This window comes from Empidonax traillii, unplaced genomic scaffold (assembly GCF_003031625.1).
Source record: "Empidonax traillii isolate 1590-97213 ecotype Southwest subspecies unplaced genomic scaffold, ASM303162v1 scaffold700:size438121, whole genome shotgun sequence".
NCBI lineage: Eukaryota > Metazoa > Chordata > Aves > Passeriformes > Tyrannidae > Empidonax > Empidonax traillii.
In genome coordinates, this window is record NW_020955893.1 from 75,163 (window position 1) to 87,743 (window position 12,581).

The 12,581-nt window shown below is 45.8% G+C and overlaps 1 protein-coding gene across 8 annotated transcripts in view; it reads left to right on the plus strand.

The window, feature by feature from the left end:
• The first annotated feature begins 2,076 nt into the window (after positions 1–2,076).
• The window catches only part of ZMYM4 (zinc finger MYM-type containing 4), a 30,559-nt gene continuing 20,054 nt past the window's right edge, over positions 2,077–12,581 (plus strand). For 2 of the 8 annotated variants that reach the window (XM_027900014.1, XM_027900015.1), the window contains exons 1-4: positions 2,077–2,185; positions 9,980–10,022; positions 10,412–10,936; positions 12,464–12,531. In XM_027900014.1, coding sequence (XP_027755815.1) covers positions 2,147–2,185; positions 9,980–10,022; positions 10,412–10,936; positions 12,464–12,531 — 675 coding nt within the window. In that variant the 5' untranslated portion in view covers positions 2,077–2,146. Of the gene's footprint in view, positions 2,186–3,089; positions 3,165–8,083; positions 9,332–9,978; positions 10,023–10,411; positions 10,937–12,463; positions 12,532–12,581 lie in introns of all 8 variants that reach the window. The other 6 variants (XM_027900016.1, XM_027900017.1, XM_027900011.1 and 3 more) reach the window with 5 other exon arrangements.

A 12,581-nucleotide genomic window follows, 5' to 3' on the forward strand; every position in this document is an offset into this window, starting at 1 on the left:
TTCAGGAAATTTCACAAAACAACTCATCAACGAGAATTATTTTAGACTTCAGGATAAGGATTACTTTAGTTTAGACTTAAGGATTATTGTAGAAGTGAAAAGCATTATTAAATGATCACATTAATTATCTCTCTGTCCTTGAAATGCCGTGATTTCTAAAGAGAAACCTGGAAGGATTTCCTAAATGAATCCCAGCATTCTGTATTTAGGATTTCGGGCCAGCGGTGTTTACATAAGGAGCACTTCAGTCACCACTGACATGCAGCTGCTGCTCCACAACACCCTTTAGTTGTGCAAATCAGATAAACTGGAAAGTGGAGATTTCCCTTTAAGACAAAGTTTTAATTAGCAGTTAAATTATTTAATTATTAAAGAGACAGGAACACATTGTCCTTATCAGCTTTGTGGGTGCTGGGAATGTCTGACATGGTTCACAATAAAAAACCTCAATAATCTGTATCTTCCACACAGTTTCAAATGTTTTCTTCACCAGCCTATGCCCTGCTAAAGCTTTGAGTGTGTTAAATATTTGTAGGGAGAAAAACGAGAGTCAGCGCTCCAGAGCTTTAAATATTTAGGTTTTAACCTTGAAAGGTTTCAGGGAAATGCGACCTCTCAGATATTTCAGGTTAAACAGATATGCAAATCTTTGTGGGTTGAGTCCTCGGAGCTTTCTATGAACTTTTGATCAACACCAGCTAAAGGAAAAAACATGGTCCAGTACAAACCATCCTTTCTAACACTAGAACATGGCGGGGTTACATTGTACCAACAAATGTTAAACTCACTAAAAAATGTACTGACCATTCCCTCCTGAGTGATGCGGCAGTTAATTAGTGTTCTGTCCTCTCGCTGCTCATGCTAATCAGTGCCGTGCTCAGCCTTTCTCTTCTTTGGGGCCGAGGGTTTCTTGGGTCGTGATCTGCCCCTGCCAGAATTACCTTGTACCCAGTTGGAGCTGATTTCAGCACAATTGCCAAGTTGGGTTCATTAGTTTCTTCCTTATATTGGGAGCTCTAGCAGCTGCCCCATAAATCCCGCATTCTTCGTGTCCACTATCAGTGGGCATCCTCCTTTCCCAAGCTTTGTTAACCTCCCCCTAAGTCTGAGATCACTGAAGCATATCAAGACTTAAGCTTTAATTTGTTTTCCCATCACCTGGACGTGACCTAGAGCTCCCTGGCTGCTTTTTGTTTCACGGATTAAACCTCCCTTCTCGCTGACTAGGCTTGGAAGTCTGCAAAGACTAGACAACGGAGAGAATATCCTTTCTCGAAGATTTTTTTACACCTTCCACGTTTTGGGAGCAACACCAACAAACGGTACTAAAAAAAAAAACAAAATCAGTAAAAAAAATTTACTTAGTTCAGAATTAATTAATTCGTGAGTGAAGCAGCACAGGCACAACAAACCCAGTGGGTGCCACGTGAGGGACGATGCTTCGGCCTGGCCACGACTTGGGCACCCACAGACCACCCCCCCACCCCCACCCCAACACCCCTACGTCGCAAAACGTGGCACATTTTGCACATTTGCGCAAAAAACCCTTGATCTTCGCAAGACTTCCCGAGCCTAACGAGGAGGGGAGATTAAGACCCACGAAACAAGATGGGGGGGGGGGGGGGCCAAGCAGCTCCACACACACTCCCCATGCCCAAGTGTGTGGGGAGAACAAGATATTTTTAGTTCGGATGGGAAGGGACGGGGTGAGGGAGGATGGGGGGACACGGCGGGGGACCCCGCCGTGTCCCCCCCATCCTCCCTCACCCCGTCCCCTCCCTCCTTCCCTCACGACGAGGGGACCCCTCCGCGCGCCTGCGCGGGCGCGCGCCTGCGCGCGGCGCATGCGCGCAGCGGGCCCCGCGCTGGGCTGGTCGGTGCGGCTCCCGGAGCGGCGGCCGCGGCCTGGCCGGGTCCGAGCGGCTCCTTCTTCCTTCCTTCCTTCCTCCTCCTCCTCCTTCCCGCACCCCTCTCCCCGGCGCTGCCCGCCGCACCGCACCCCTCTTCTTCCCCCACCCCGGAGCCGCCAGGCATCACCTCCCTCCGCGGCGGAGGAAGGGGGGGGGGGGCCGAGAGCGAGTGTGACCCCCCGGCCCCCTCGCCCCTGGGCTGGGACGGCTGAGGGAGGAGGGGGGGGGGCCGCGACATGGCGGAGGCCAAGGAGGATGGGCCCGGACCCCGCAGGGTGAGTGGGGGTCGTGCGGGGTGGAATCGGGAGGGATGCGGCGGGCGAGGCGCGGCCCTGCCGCGGGGGTCGCGGGGGCACCGAGCGTGTCCATGATCTCCCCCGCCTCCCCACCCCGGAGCCCCGCGGCGCTGCCCCCTCCGGCCGCGCTGTTCCCCCTTTGCGCGGGCAGCATCTCCGTGAGCGCCTTGGCATCTCTCGGGGAATAAACTTAGAGCCAGCCGGGAGCCGTCGCCGCCGTCCGCCTCCTCGTCTGAAGCGGGGCGTCCTTGCTGCTCTTTATTTCAGCTGCACATGCGGGGCGCGGGGAGGCAAAGATGGCAACGCCATCCAATGCCTGGGGGGCTCAGGCTGGAACCCCTGGGTGCCTTCCGTGAGCCATGGCCATCCCAGCTCTTGGCTGCAGCCCTTGTGCCAGTACCTTCAGCCCTGCACATCCCAGGGCTTGGTCCAGCATTGTCCCCTCTTGGTGTCTAAGCACGCTGTACTCATCCACTCAGAACTGTTAATTTTGGAAAACACCCCAAAATCATTAAGGCCAACCTTGCTCAAGGAAACGCTTCATTTAAACCCCTGGGAGGTTCTTTGTGGCCAACACCTTGTAGCTGTCAAGGAGCTGAGGGAGATTTAACTTTTTTAAGCAGTGCTGAAAATAATCTTGCAGTGAGTCCAGGCCTCCTTCCTGCACACATGTAGCTTTTGGTTGAAAACTTTCTACTAGGAGTGAGGTTAAGTCTTGTGTGGAAGAGTCCATAGTTCACTCCAAGACTCTGAGCTATCCAGTTCCCTTTTCCCAAGGATGAAGAAGTTGTCCCATTCTCCAGCCTTGAGAAAGGCAGGAGCAGAGGCTCAAGTTTTCCACTGCTGTGTGTGAGAGAAGGTTAATTTGCTGAATTTGTTTCAGGGAACTTGCAGCTTGTGATTACAGTGAAACAAATTGTTGGTGAACAGAGCACTTGACCTCGCAGGGTCTCATTGGGTGAGTTTTGTAGATACTTGACTACTCTGCAGTTATGGAAATGAACATCCTCAATGAAGTGTCTTTCAAGCACTTATTTATGAGCAAACTGCAGGAATTGTGTGGAATTGCTCACAGACATTCCATAAATGTGCAGGTCTTTGGGGGATCAAATTTTGGCTGGCTGAAAGAAGCTTAAAGAGAAGTGGCTGCAAGTAGGACAGTAACACAAGAAATCTTGAATTAAGCTTCATTCCCAGTAACTGAAGTGTCAGTGGACATGAGGGAATGCTTTCACCCCGTGGGAACAGTCGGGTGTTGGAGCAGGTTGCTCAGAGGTCTCTGCTGGTGTCTCGTGGTCTCTTCATGCCTGTTGCCTTGACAAGCTCTGGTTGTCTGTTGAGTTACTTGGTGTCACCAGCAGAAAAGGAGAAAGTTGCCTTTTTATTTCTCAGGCTTGTCGGTTGTCTGCTGAGGAATAACAAATTATTGTCAAGTCAGCATCGTCTTCACTGGTCTCAGGAACGATCATTTGTCTCTCAGTTGGCTGATTATTCCTTGGGTGCCAGGTCCAGAAGTCTCCATCAGTTATTGCTGCCCATGTCCCTGTAGGTTATGGAGAATCCCTTCTTGGTCCCAACTCTGTCACCGAGGTTATGCTCAATGGGGCCAGAAGGGCTCCTGGGAGATTTTAGAAACAAACATCAGCACCAGGGCGGTGCATTCTGTCTGTTTGGACTGTTCAGAGTCTTGACAGGTGAATTCCTCGCCTCCCCTCCCATCCCAAAGGCAGTTTTGCTCCGGGATGTTCTTGAGGCACGTGGGGAGAGGTGAATCCCCGTGGGCTGCTCCAGGGGCTGATGGAGCAGATTTTTCTGCAGGAGCTCCTGGTGGTGGACTCTTCCAAGTCCCGTGCCAAAGGCACAATGGGCATTTCTTATAAAAGTTACTTTGTATGGAAAAAATAAAGGCTAATTTAACGATTTCTTCAGGGAGGAGCTTAGCAAGTGCTGGTGTTTTCAGAATTGTTCCTTCCTATATAGAAAGAAATCTTTTGCAAATATTATTCCAGGAGCACGTGCACAAAACTGGCATGTTGGAAATCCCATGGATAAGCAGTCACCAGCTCTTTGCTCAGTCCATAATAATGAGCAGTGAGCTAAGTAATAAAGTCTTTGCCAGTCTAAGACCAGCATAGAAGTATGTCCAATTTTGATTTTTCATTAGCATCTGAAAAGTTTTTATGGCTAAATTGTTTTAGAGCAGGTTCATTTCTGCCCCAAATCAAAACTGTTGTATATTCTAAGGAAAATATTTAACATATCTAACTCGGCAAATTTACTAAATAATATCAACTTCAAAGGTGGCTGCTAGTCAGGTTTTTTGTGCAGTTTATAAAAATATTTGTGGTAATTCAGCTTTAATTTGTATATAATATCATTGTCTTAAACAGTTTATATTTTGTCTGGAATGTTCATTTATTTTCAGCAGTTCTCTATAACGCCTTGGACTGCACAGGACAATTTGGGCTGTACTGAAATTTGACACTTGGGCTCTTGGCCATTAATTTGGTGTGAACAGGTGAACAACCCTAACAGGGCAATTCTACCAAAAAGATTTGTTCTCCCAATACCCAATACATTATTATTGTAATAACCAAAGTTTATTGCATCAGTTTTTTGGTAATAAAAGGATAATTCTGCATTTGGTCCTTTTCTCTTTTGATAGCTGGTCAGCAGTCCCAGGGCAGGATAAATTGCTGCTGCCAGAATTTCTTAATTTCCATTGGAAAGAGAGGAAACCTGAATCATTAGCCTAATAAACTAATGCTTCATTGTCTAAATTTAGGTGAGAAGAACCTGAGACAGAATTAGCACAACTGCACAGTTATTCCTACAGAAGACATTTTGGAGTACTTCCCTTTTTTAATTATTATTTTTTTAATAACTTACTTGTGTACTTTTGTGAATCTTGATATTTGTTAAAAACAGTCCAAAGTGGAAAGACTTCGTCTTGAAATGGTGCTGCTTGCTCAAGAAATCTTTATGAAACACAGTTAATGCAGACTGTGAACAGGGTTTTATTATGTTTAATAGTGGAACAGGTGAAAAGAACATCATCCTCTCCCTGGCCATACTTTTGAAAGCATTGGCCAAAAGTGTTTGTGCTCTGGGGAATGCTGTTTTGCTTGTGGGATGCTAAATCTGTAACTGAACTGAAATCACTGCTTTGGAGTAACTGCCTGCTGAACATCACAGCAGAAATGAGCATTGTTGTGATATGGAACCTGCTCTGATATTGGTGATTTTTGCATCCCTGTAACTTCTGTTTAGTTTTTCTGCCTTATGCTGTGAGAAACAGGAATTATCTTGATTTCGGTGCTCTCGCAGGTTTGGTGTAACCAAAATCTCAGCAGCTGTTTGCAGTGTCTGAACCAGCAGCAGGGAAGTTCAGCACAGAGCTGAGGTTTCGAGGGTGTAAAAGTTCTTTGGTTTGATAAGAAAGTCTTTGTTGTGGATGTCTTGCTTTGCTGCTGTGTGGTTTGTGTCTGTGTGTGTTTCTGAACTGGCAGTGCCCGAAGATCAGCACATCAGACTGCGGTGTCTTTGCAAAGACCCTTGCAATGAAATGGGTATTATTGATTAATATTAGTGAGAAGCCCTTCCCTGGGAGGGTGGGCAGGCCCTGGCACGGGGTGCCCAGAGATACTGTGGCTGCCCCATCCCTGGAAGTGTCCAAGGCCAGGTTGGAGCAGTCTGGGCCCGTGGAAGGTGTCCCTGTCCGTGGCAAAGGGAGTGGAATGAGATGATCCTTAATATCCCTTCCAACCCAAGCCATTCCATGACTCTGTGATTGCAAGGTGAAGCCTTCACATGTGGAGCTGCTTCCTTCTCAGATCCATGATTTTGTGGATGAATGGGAGAAGGGCTTGGATCCCCCTCTGGTTTTTGGAGGTACAGAGTAAACCCACTGATATTTCAGAACAAAATAAGGCTCCCTGTAACTTTCTGTGTGTTTGTCAGACTCACCTTGGCCCCGTGTAGGTTGGTGACCGTGCAGGTTCTGTGTGTGTGTGTTGGGTGGGGATGGAAACCCCAAAGATTTGTTTGGAATTGGCCCCCGAATATTCCAAAAAACTCAGGAATGTCTGACAAACCTGGGGACGGAAAGGGATGATAAACTTCCATGCTGAACTGTTACCTGTGATTTCTGGTGATTTTCCTGAGCTCACCCCACCTGCCTCCAGAGCAACAATTGCAATTTAAAGGACTTTGTAAATGTTTGTTGCTGTTGTTTTAAACGGTGTTTTTCTTATCACTTGAGTGGATCCCGGAGCGGGGTTAAGCTGTGAAGAGAGGGAAGAGGAAACTACAGGCAGACTGAGAATCATCTCTGACTGTTTTTAATTGCAGTTCTCTTAACATCTGCTTCCTTTCCACAGTTTGCTTATGGATGCAGCAAAGCCTAGGATCAGAAGGCTTGCTAGAAAGATGTATCTGTGTATGTAAAGTAGTTACACTGTTTCATTTATTTTTGCAAGAAATTCTCTCTTTTGCGTACAGAGCACTAGCATAGCAGTGGGCAACTGCTGTCTTTAGATTGCACAAAAATAATCTATTATTTGTTTGATCTGTGGATGCCATGGCAACGCTGAACGCTGTCAAGGTTTGGAGCAGGTTTTTAGTTATTGTGAGTTAGCACGTTGTGTTGAAGTGTGAGCACTGACCTGTCCCCTGCTCCCAGCAAAGGCGGGTTGGTGCTGAGGCTGTGACACTGTACCCCAGGAGCCTCATGCACATCCATAAAAAATAAGGATGTATCTGGTGGAATTTTAATTTTTTTTAATAAAAGCAATGCTGTCTTCGTGTATAGAGTAATTAACTTAAAGCAAGTCACATTGCTTCCAGGAATACCTCATTGTTTTGGCACCATTTCTGTGGTCTTATTTCATTTATTTTGTTCATAGATTTAGTTTTTACAGCCTGAGTAGGCAGAGCACTGCTTTGTGTGCAGTGCTAGCTAATGAGACAGTCACTGAGAAAAATGTAGCCTAAAACAATGACTTTTGCTGATACCAAACATAAACTGTTGTGTCTCAAACTCCTAGGCAATCCTCACTGCTTACAAGCACCAAGTATGATTAATTATTATTATTCTCTGGCAAAATATGGACCGAAGCAGTTGAATGAAGGTGTTTTAAAATATATTCTTGAGTTTTGTTTTACAACTGCAAGTGTGTTTTGAGGACTGAGCTGAGGAGTTGAAGCCTCGGTATTTTAACAGGAAACTTTCTGTTCCTGATACTTCCCTTCTGTAGTTAACAAGGAGTTACTATGGGACAGTGGGGAAATTTCCTCCTGAGGTGGCATTAAGCAAGGCTGTAATGGGAACGAGGAAGGACCTACGCGTGTACAGAACTGAGGGAATACCCCACACTAGTGCAGAAGAAAAATAAACTCTCATTTCAGGGATGGTCCAGTTATAGACTTATAGAATGAGTAATTTATTGGGGAGATATATATAGAGAGAGATTTGTATATATTTAGGTGCATATAGACATATATACACACAGACACACACTAATCCAAACACTTCCCCTGGTTTTCTCCCTGTGAATTTACACTATGTGGGAGTTCTGATGCTGTTCACCATCAGCAAGTAGATGAAGGCTCAGATAAGGCTGCTGGTGTTGTCAGATGCTGGAGTTCCTGGTTTATAAATATTTCCAGGGAAAGCCTTTGACCACAGACACAGATCTTCCTCTGTACCAAAAAAACTTTTAAAGGAAGAAACTGTCCAAGATAGAAACAAAATAGGGTTGTTTTTTTTCTCCTAGGATGACTTTGTTTTGGGGAAGTTTCTTGGATTCCTTCCAGGTAGATTGTAAATGTTTTCCAGCTTGTCCAAAATATTTATGGGAGTCCCTAATACTCTTGCAGGTGGTGCCTTGTGCTGACTTGCATGTTGTTGTTTCTTTGAATGAAGCAGTTAGAGAGATCCAGACTGCAAAATGTATCTTTTTCCTAATAACAGCATTCCTGGGGTTGTCACCTGTTGATAAAAGATTTGTTATAACCAGAGGAGCAGGAGGAATGTGTAGGGTTTGGATGGATGAGGCAACCAGGGTTGTGTAGGACCTGGAATACTTTCCCACAGGTGCTCTGGATCTCAAGAGAGTTAAAGAACTACTCTGATAGAAATCTGCTCTGAGGAAAGGATGAGCTCATGATTCATCTCACCTGAAAACTTCCTTCACCCTACCACCAAATTCTGTTGTGACACTTTTGGGCAGGAAGCAAGAAAGGGATCGAGGAAGGTCAGTGTGGAGACAAGGCCGTTGTTTTGGCCTCCCAAAGCTTCATGCTCTGATCTTGTTATCAAATGGCAACAAGTTCCTTTTCATGTTCTTCTCTAAAACAGCCCACCACCGCTGTCCTTGTCCTCAGCAGCTTGTGTGAGCCCAGAGGATATCCAATATTTATGGGGATTAATTTTACACCGGTGTAAACTTAGTTGACTGTGAATGGACTTCTAGATCAACATTAAACTTGCATCTCCAGAGACACTCCTGGGATCATTACAGCAGGAACAGGCCTTGCAAACCTTCCTGGGAAGTGTTTCCTTACTCTTTTTTTTTCCCCTGTAGGTAGTTACAGAGAGGAGACTTGCATCAGCCTTGTGGCAGTGTGGTTCTGTATTTCACTTTTCCAGCCTCAAGTGTCTGCTCAGAGAAACTAGAAGGTTTTGGTGCAGTATCCAGTTAAGTTGGTACTCACCATGCTGGACAGGTCCTCACTATTCCATGTGTGTCCAGTGAAGCTGAAGGAGGTGCCTTGTCTTTGTAGACCTGCAAGTGGAATTGGAAAGGGACTGATGGACTTTTTGCCATCCAGTGACCCCGGGGACAGTATCCTTTGTCATCCTCTCCCCAAAGCTGGCTGCTGCCAAACTGAGAGTTCCCATCACAGTCCTGGGGAATATCGGATTTATCAACTACATGACTTGAGTTAAATGAAATTAAGGCTCATCCCTTTGCTATCAAATCCCATTACTTTCCTTAAGATGGCTTAAGAATTGCAGTGCGAGCGGGATCTACCAGGGAAGAAAGTGTAGAGCTGTCAACGCAGAGAAAGGAGAGAGGGTTTAAATGAGTTACTCTTATCTCTTGGGCAGAAGGGAAGGCTGCTAATGAGTGGGACATTCTGAGGGAAACTTTAATTATCCTTCTCCAGGCAGCATCCAAGCATGCTGTCAGCTTCAGCATCTGTCAGAGGGCGTTCAGTGCAAGCAGATGTTTGTGGAGCACTCAACCATCAGCTGCTTGTGCTGGGCCTGCGCTCACACTGACACTGTCTCGTGCCTGTGGGGAAGTTAAGCCTCACATTTCCCTCTTCTTGGAAAGGGGGCATTCCCTATCAGAGAGGGGAAACGCTTGGATCTGTGCAGCCCATGGCAGTGGAAGCTGTATGTGCTCCTGGTTTTCCATTTGTAGTGTTCAGAGGGAATGAAGGCTCGCAGAGCATCAGGGAGGGCAGATGTGTGGCCTTGACCCTGGTATCTCACCTAGAAGAGAAAACGACCATCCTCTTTCCTCTCCTCTGGGAAGCAACACTGTTTCTGAATTTTCCTTGTGTGCCTTCTCTGGGTATTCTGAACTTGTTAGAGTAAATGTGGCTTCTCAGTGATGTGACAGTCTCAATTCATAAAAATTTGCTTGGGGCAAGGAAGGAAGGAGGAGGAATTGTGATCCTTCTGGTTGGCTTTGATCAGATAGTTTTTAGCAAAGTGCGTGGCAGCTGACCAAGATAATGACACAGTGCTTTCCTTTTTTACAGTTTGAAGATAAATCTGATGCTGTGTTTGATATTACAGAAAAATGTAAGTATTTCTGTTTATATCTGTAAAGTTTCACAAAACATTTCCTGGAAGTGTCATTGCTGCTGAACGAGACCGTCTTGCCCATTTCCCAGCCCTTGCTGCCCATTCCCTCCCTGCTTTCTCCTCAAGTGTTACAAGTGAGATGAATGGGAATTAATTCATCCTTTGGTTAGTTTTACTCAGTTCAGCTTCTGCTTCAGAGTGCTGAGGAGGACTGAACTGTCTCCATCAGCAGTGTTTTAGCAGCAACGTTGGCCCAAGAAGACTGAGAGTATTGAAGGAATTGCAGCATCAGCCAGATTAGCCAAGGACACTCACCTTTCTCCTTTGTAACACATGAAGTTGGTCAATTTTCTGACTGTTCACTGTTGTTTTTTTTTTCTCCCTAGGTGGTGAAATTCTGGATGCAGAAATGTCTGAGGACACTGACAACTTAACACCCGCCTTGGACAGCTTATCTTACGGGATATCGAATCGATCAGGAGCTGAGAACTCCCTGCAGGGTGATGATCATGATTATTTTCTGAACTCTGGGGATCTTGCAGGCATACCTGTTGTTGGGAGTGACAACGAAGAGGAGCAGAATTTCACTCCAAAGGACACTCTTTCCTCGGCAATTCCCAATGAAGATCATCTGGACGAGGGCAAGAGAGTTCCAGAACATGAGTTGGACAGTGAGAAGGAAATTCAGATGCAGAATGCAATCCAGAAGGATCTCCCTTCCCCCTTTGAGCAGGGCCCTGTATTTAAATCCCATCGGAAGGATTTTAGCGTAACACGAGATAACGGCAAAGAGACTTTTTCAGCAAAGGATAAGAATAGAGAAGGACATTTTCAAGAACATGAAAAACGGTTGGAAAAAGTCCCTAAAGATATGGATTCTAGGTTGAAAAGCAGTTTTCTTGACAAAGCAGGTAACTGTTGCCATCGTAGACCTGGCTGCCCAGCACAGAGGAAGGAAGAACTAGACAGGAATAAGCAACAGGGCCAGTTATTGAAAACATCACCTTGTTGAAGAGAACAGGCAGGGCTGTGTGCAGGGGAGCATTAAATGAAGAACCCTGAAATCCAATGAACTCTGTTTAGGAGGAAGTTTTGCAGAGCATTAGTGGGAGGGTCTCATCCTCCACAGCTTGTTACAGAGCCTCAGCATGCCCTTTGTTGTTGTGGTTTCCTAAACCAGACTGGGTGACAATTCGAGCTTCCTTTTGGTTTTTCTTACTGGTTTTGTGTAGACCATGGAACTCCTTGCAAGAACAGCTGATGAAGCTTAGGTTAAGTTGATGGCCAGTAAAGGATTTTTTTGACCAAAGTACCAGTTCCTCATTAATGTCTGTGTGTTTGAAGCAGTGTGGATTTGATAGCAGCATCAGGGAAAGGCTTGCCAGAAGGTGTTAGTGTCTGCAGGAAGTAAGCCAGAGCGTAGCTTGAGGTCTGCTTTTCCTGGGAGACTGCTCTCCTTCTTCCTCAAATGTCTTGGACTTTGTCCAGCCAACATGGAGAGAACCAGAGATGCCTGGAATCCCTTTCTCATTTGACAGTCACCATAGTCTTGCTGCCCACACACTTATTTTTGACTTGCCAAGCTCTGAAAGTTGCAGCAGAACAGTGAACGAAGGAGTTAAGAACAAGCAGGCTGGGACACGTGATTTGGTGCTGGTCAGCAGAGGGAGGGTGAGGCAGCACGTGAGGGCCTCCTGGCTGCTTGTCCCCACTCACAGTTCTGAGATTTACACTTGATGTGTTCAGCAACAGCATCTTAAAGTCAGTGCTTCCGGGTGGCACCAATGAGAGAGGAGCAATAGAGGTGTTTTTAAAATAAAGAAGAGTTAAAGATGTCTCCTTGCCTTTACGTTCAGATAGAAATTGAGGGGAGAATATTTCTGTGCAAAAGATGTATTTCAGAAAATTGTAAATATCTACAGTCAAAAATACTCTACAGGTAGAGGAGTCGGTAGTTGGAACAGGAATGGTAAATGCTCATGGGTAGCATCGAGTATCCAGGCAAATCCAGGTTTTTGAAGAGATATATTCTAAGAAAGCAGAAGCTGCTAGAAGGGAGAAAAAGACTAAAGATCAGAACAACAGAGAAGAAGCTGAAAGATGTTGCTCTGAAAAGTATTTTTGGATTTAAATGTCAAAACAGGGGAGAGTTCGGAACCTGCTGGGGTGTGGAAAATTCTGAATGAAGAGTTCTCTTTGGAATTTTACAACCATTTGGCTGGAATGGGAGAATAATGATCCAATAGAATAATAAGAACAGGTCAGGTCCCTGTAGGGATTGCCATCTCGCTCGCAGGGAGGAGAAAGGGAGTGGTTCAGTACTGCTGAGGTGCTGTCAGACTCTGGGGTTGGGGAGCAGGATGAGACTCTTTGATAGTTTGAAAGGAAATGCCTTGGAACCTGTATTCATTTCTATTTAATGTATATGTTTTCCTCAGTTCATAATCAAGTAGAAGAAACATTACGGACGCAGTTAGCGCCACAAACTCCAGAAACTAACTTCAGGGTAAGCTATAGACCTTTCAACCACTTTTGCAAGTGCAGCAATGTGCCGGA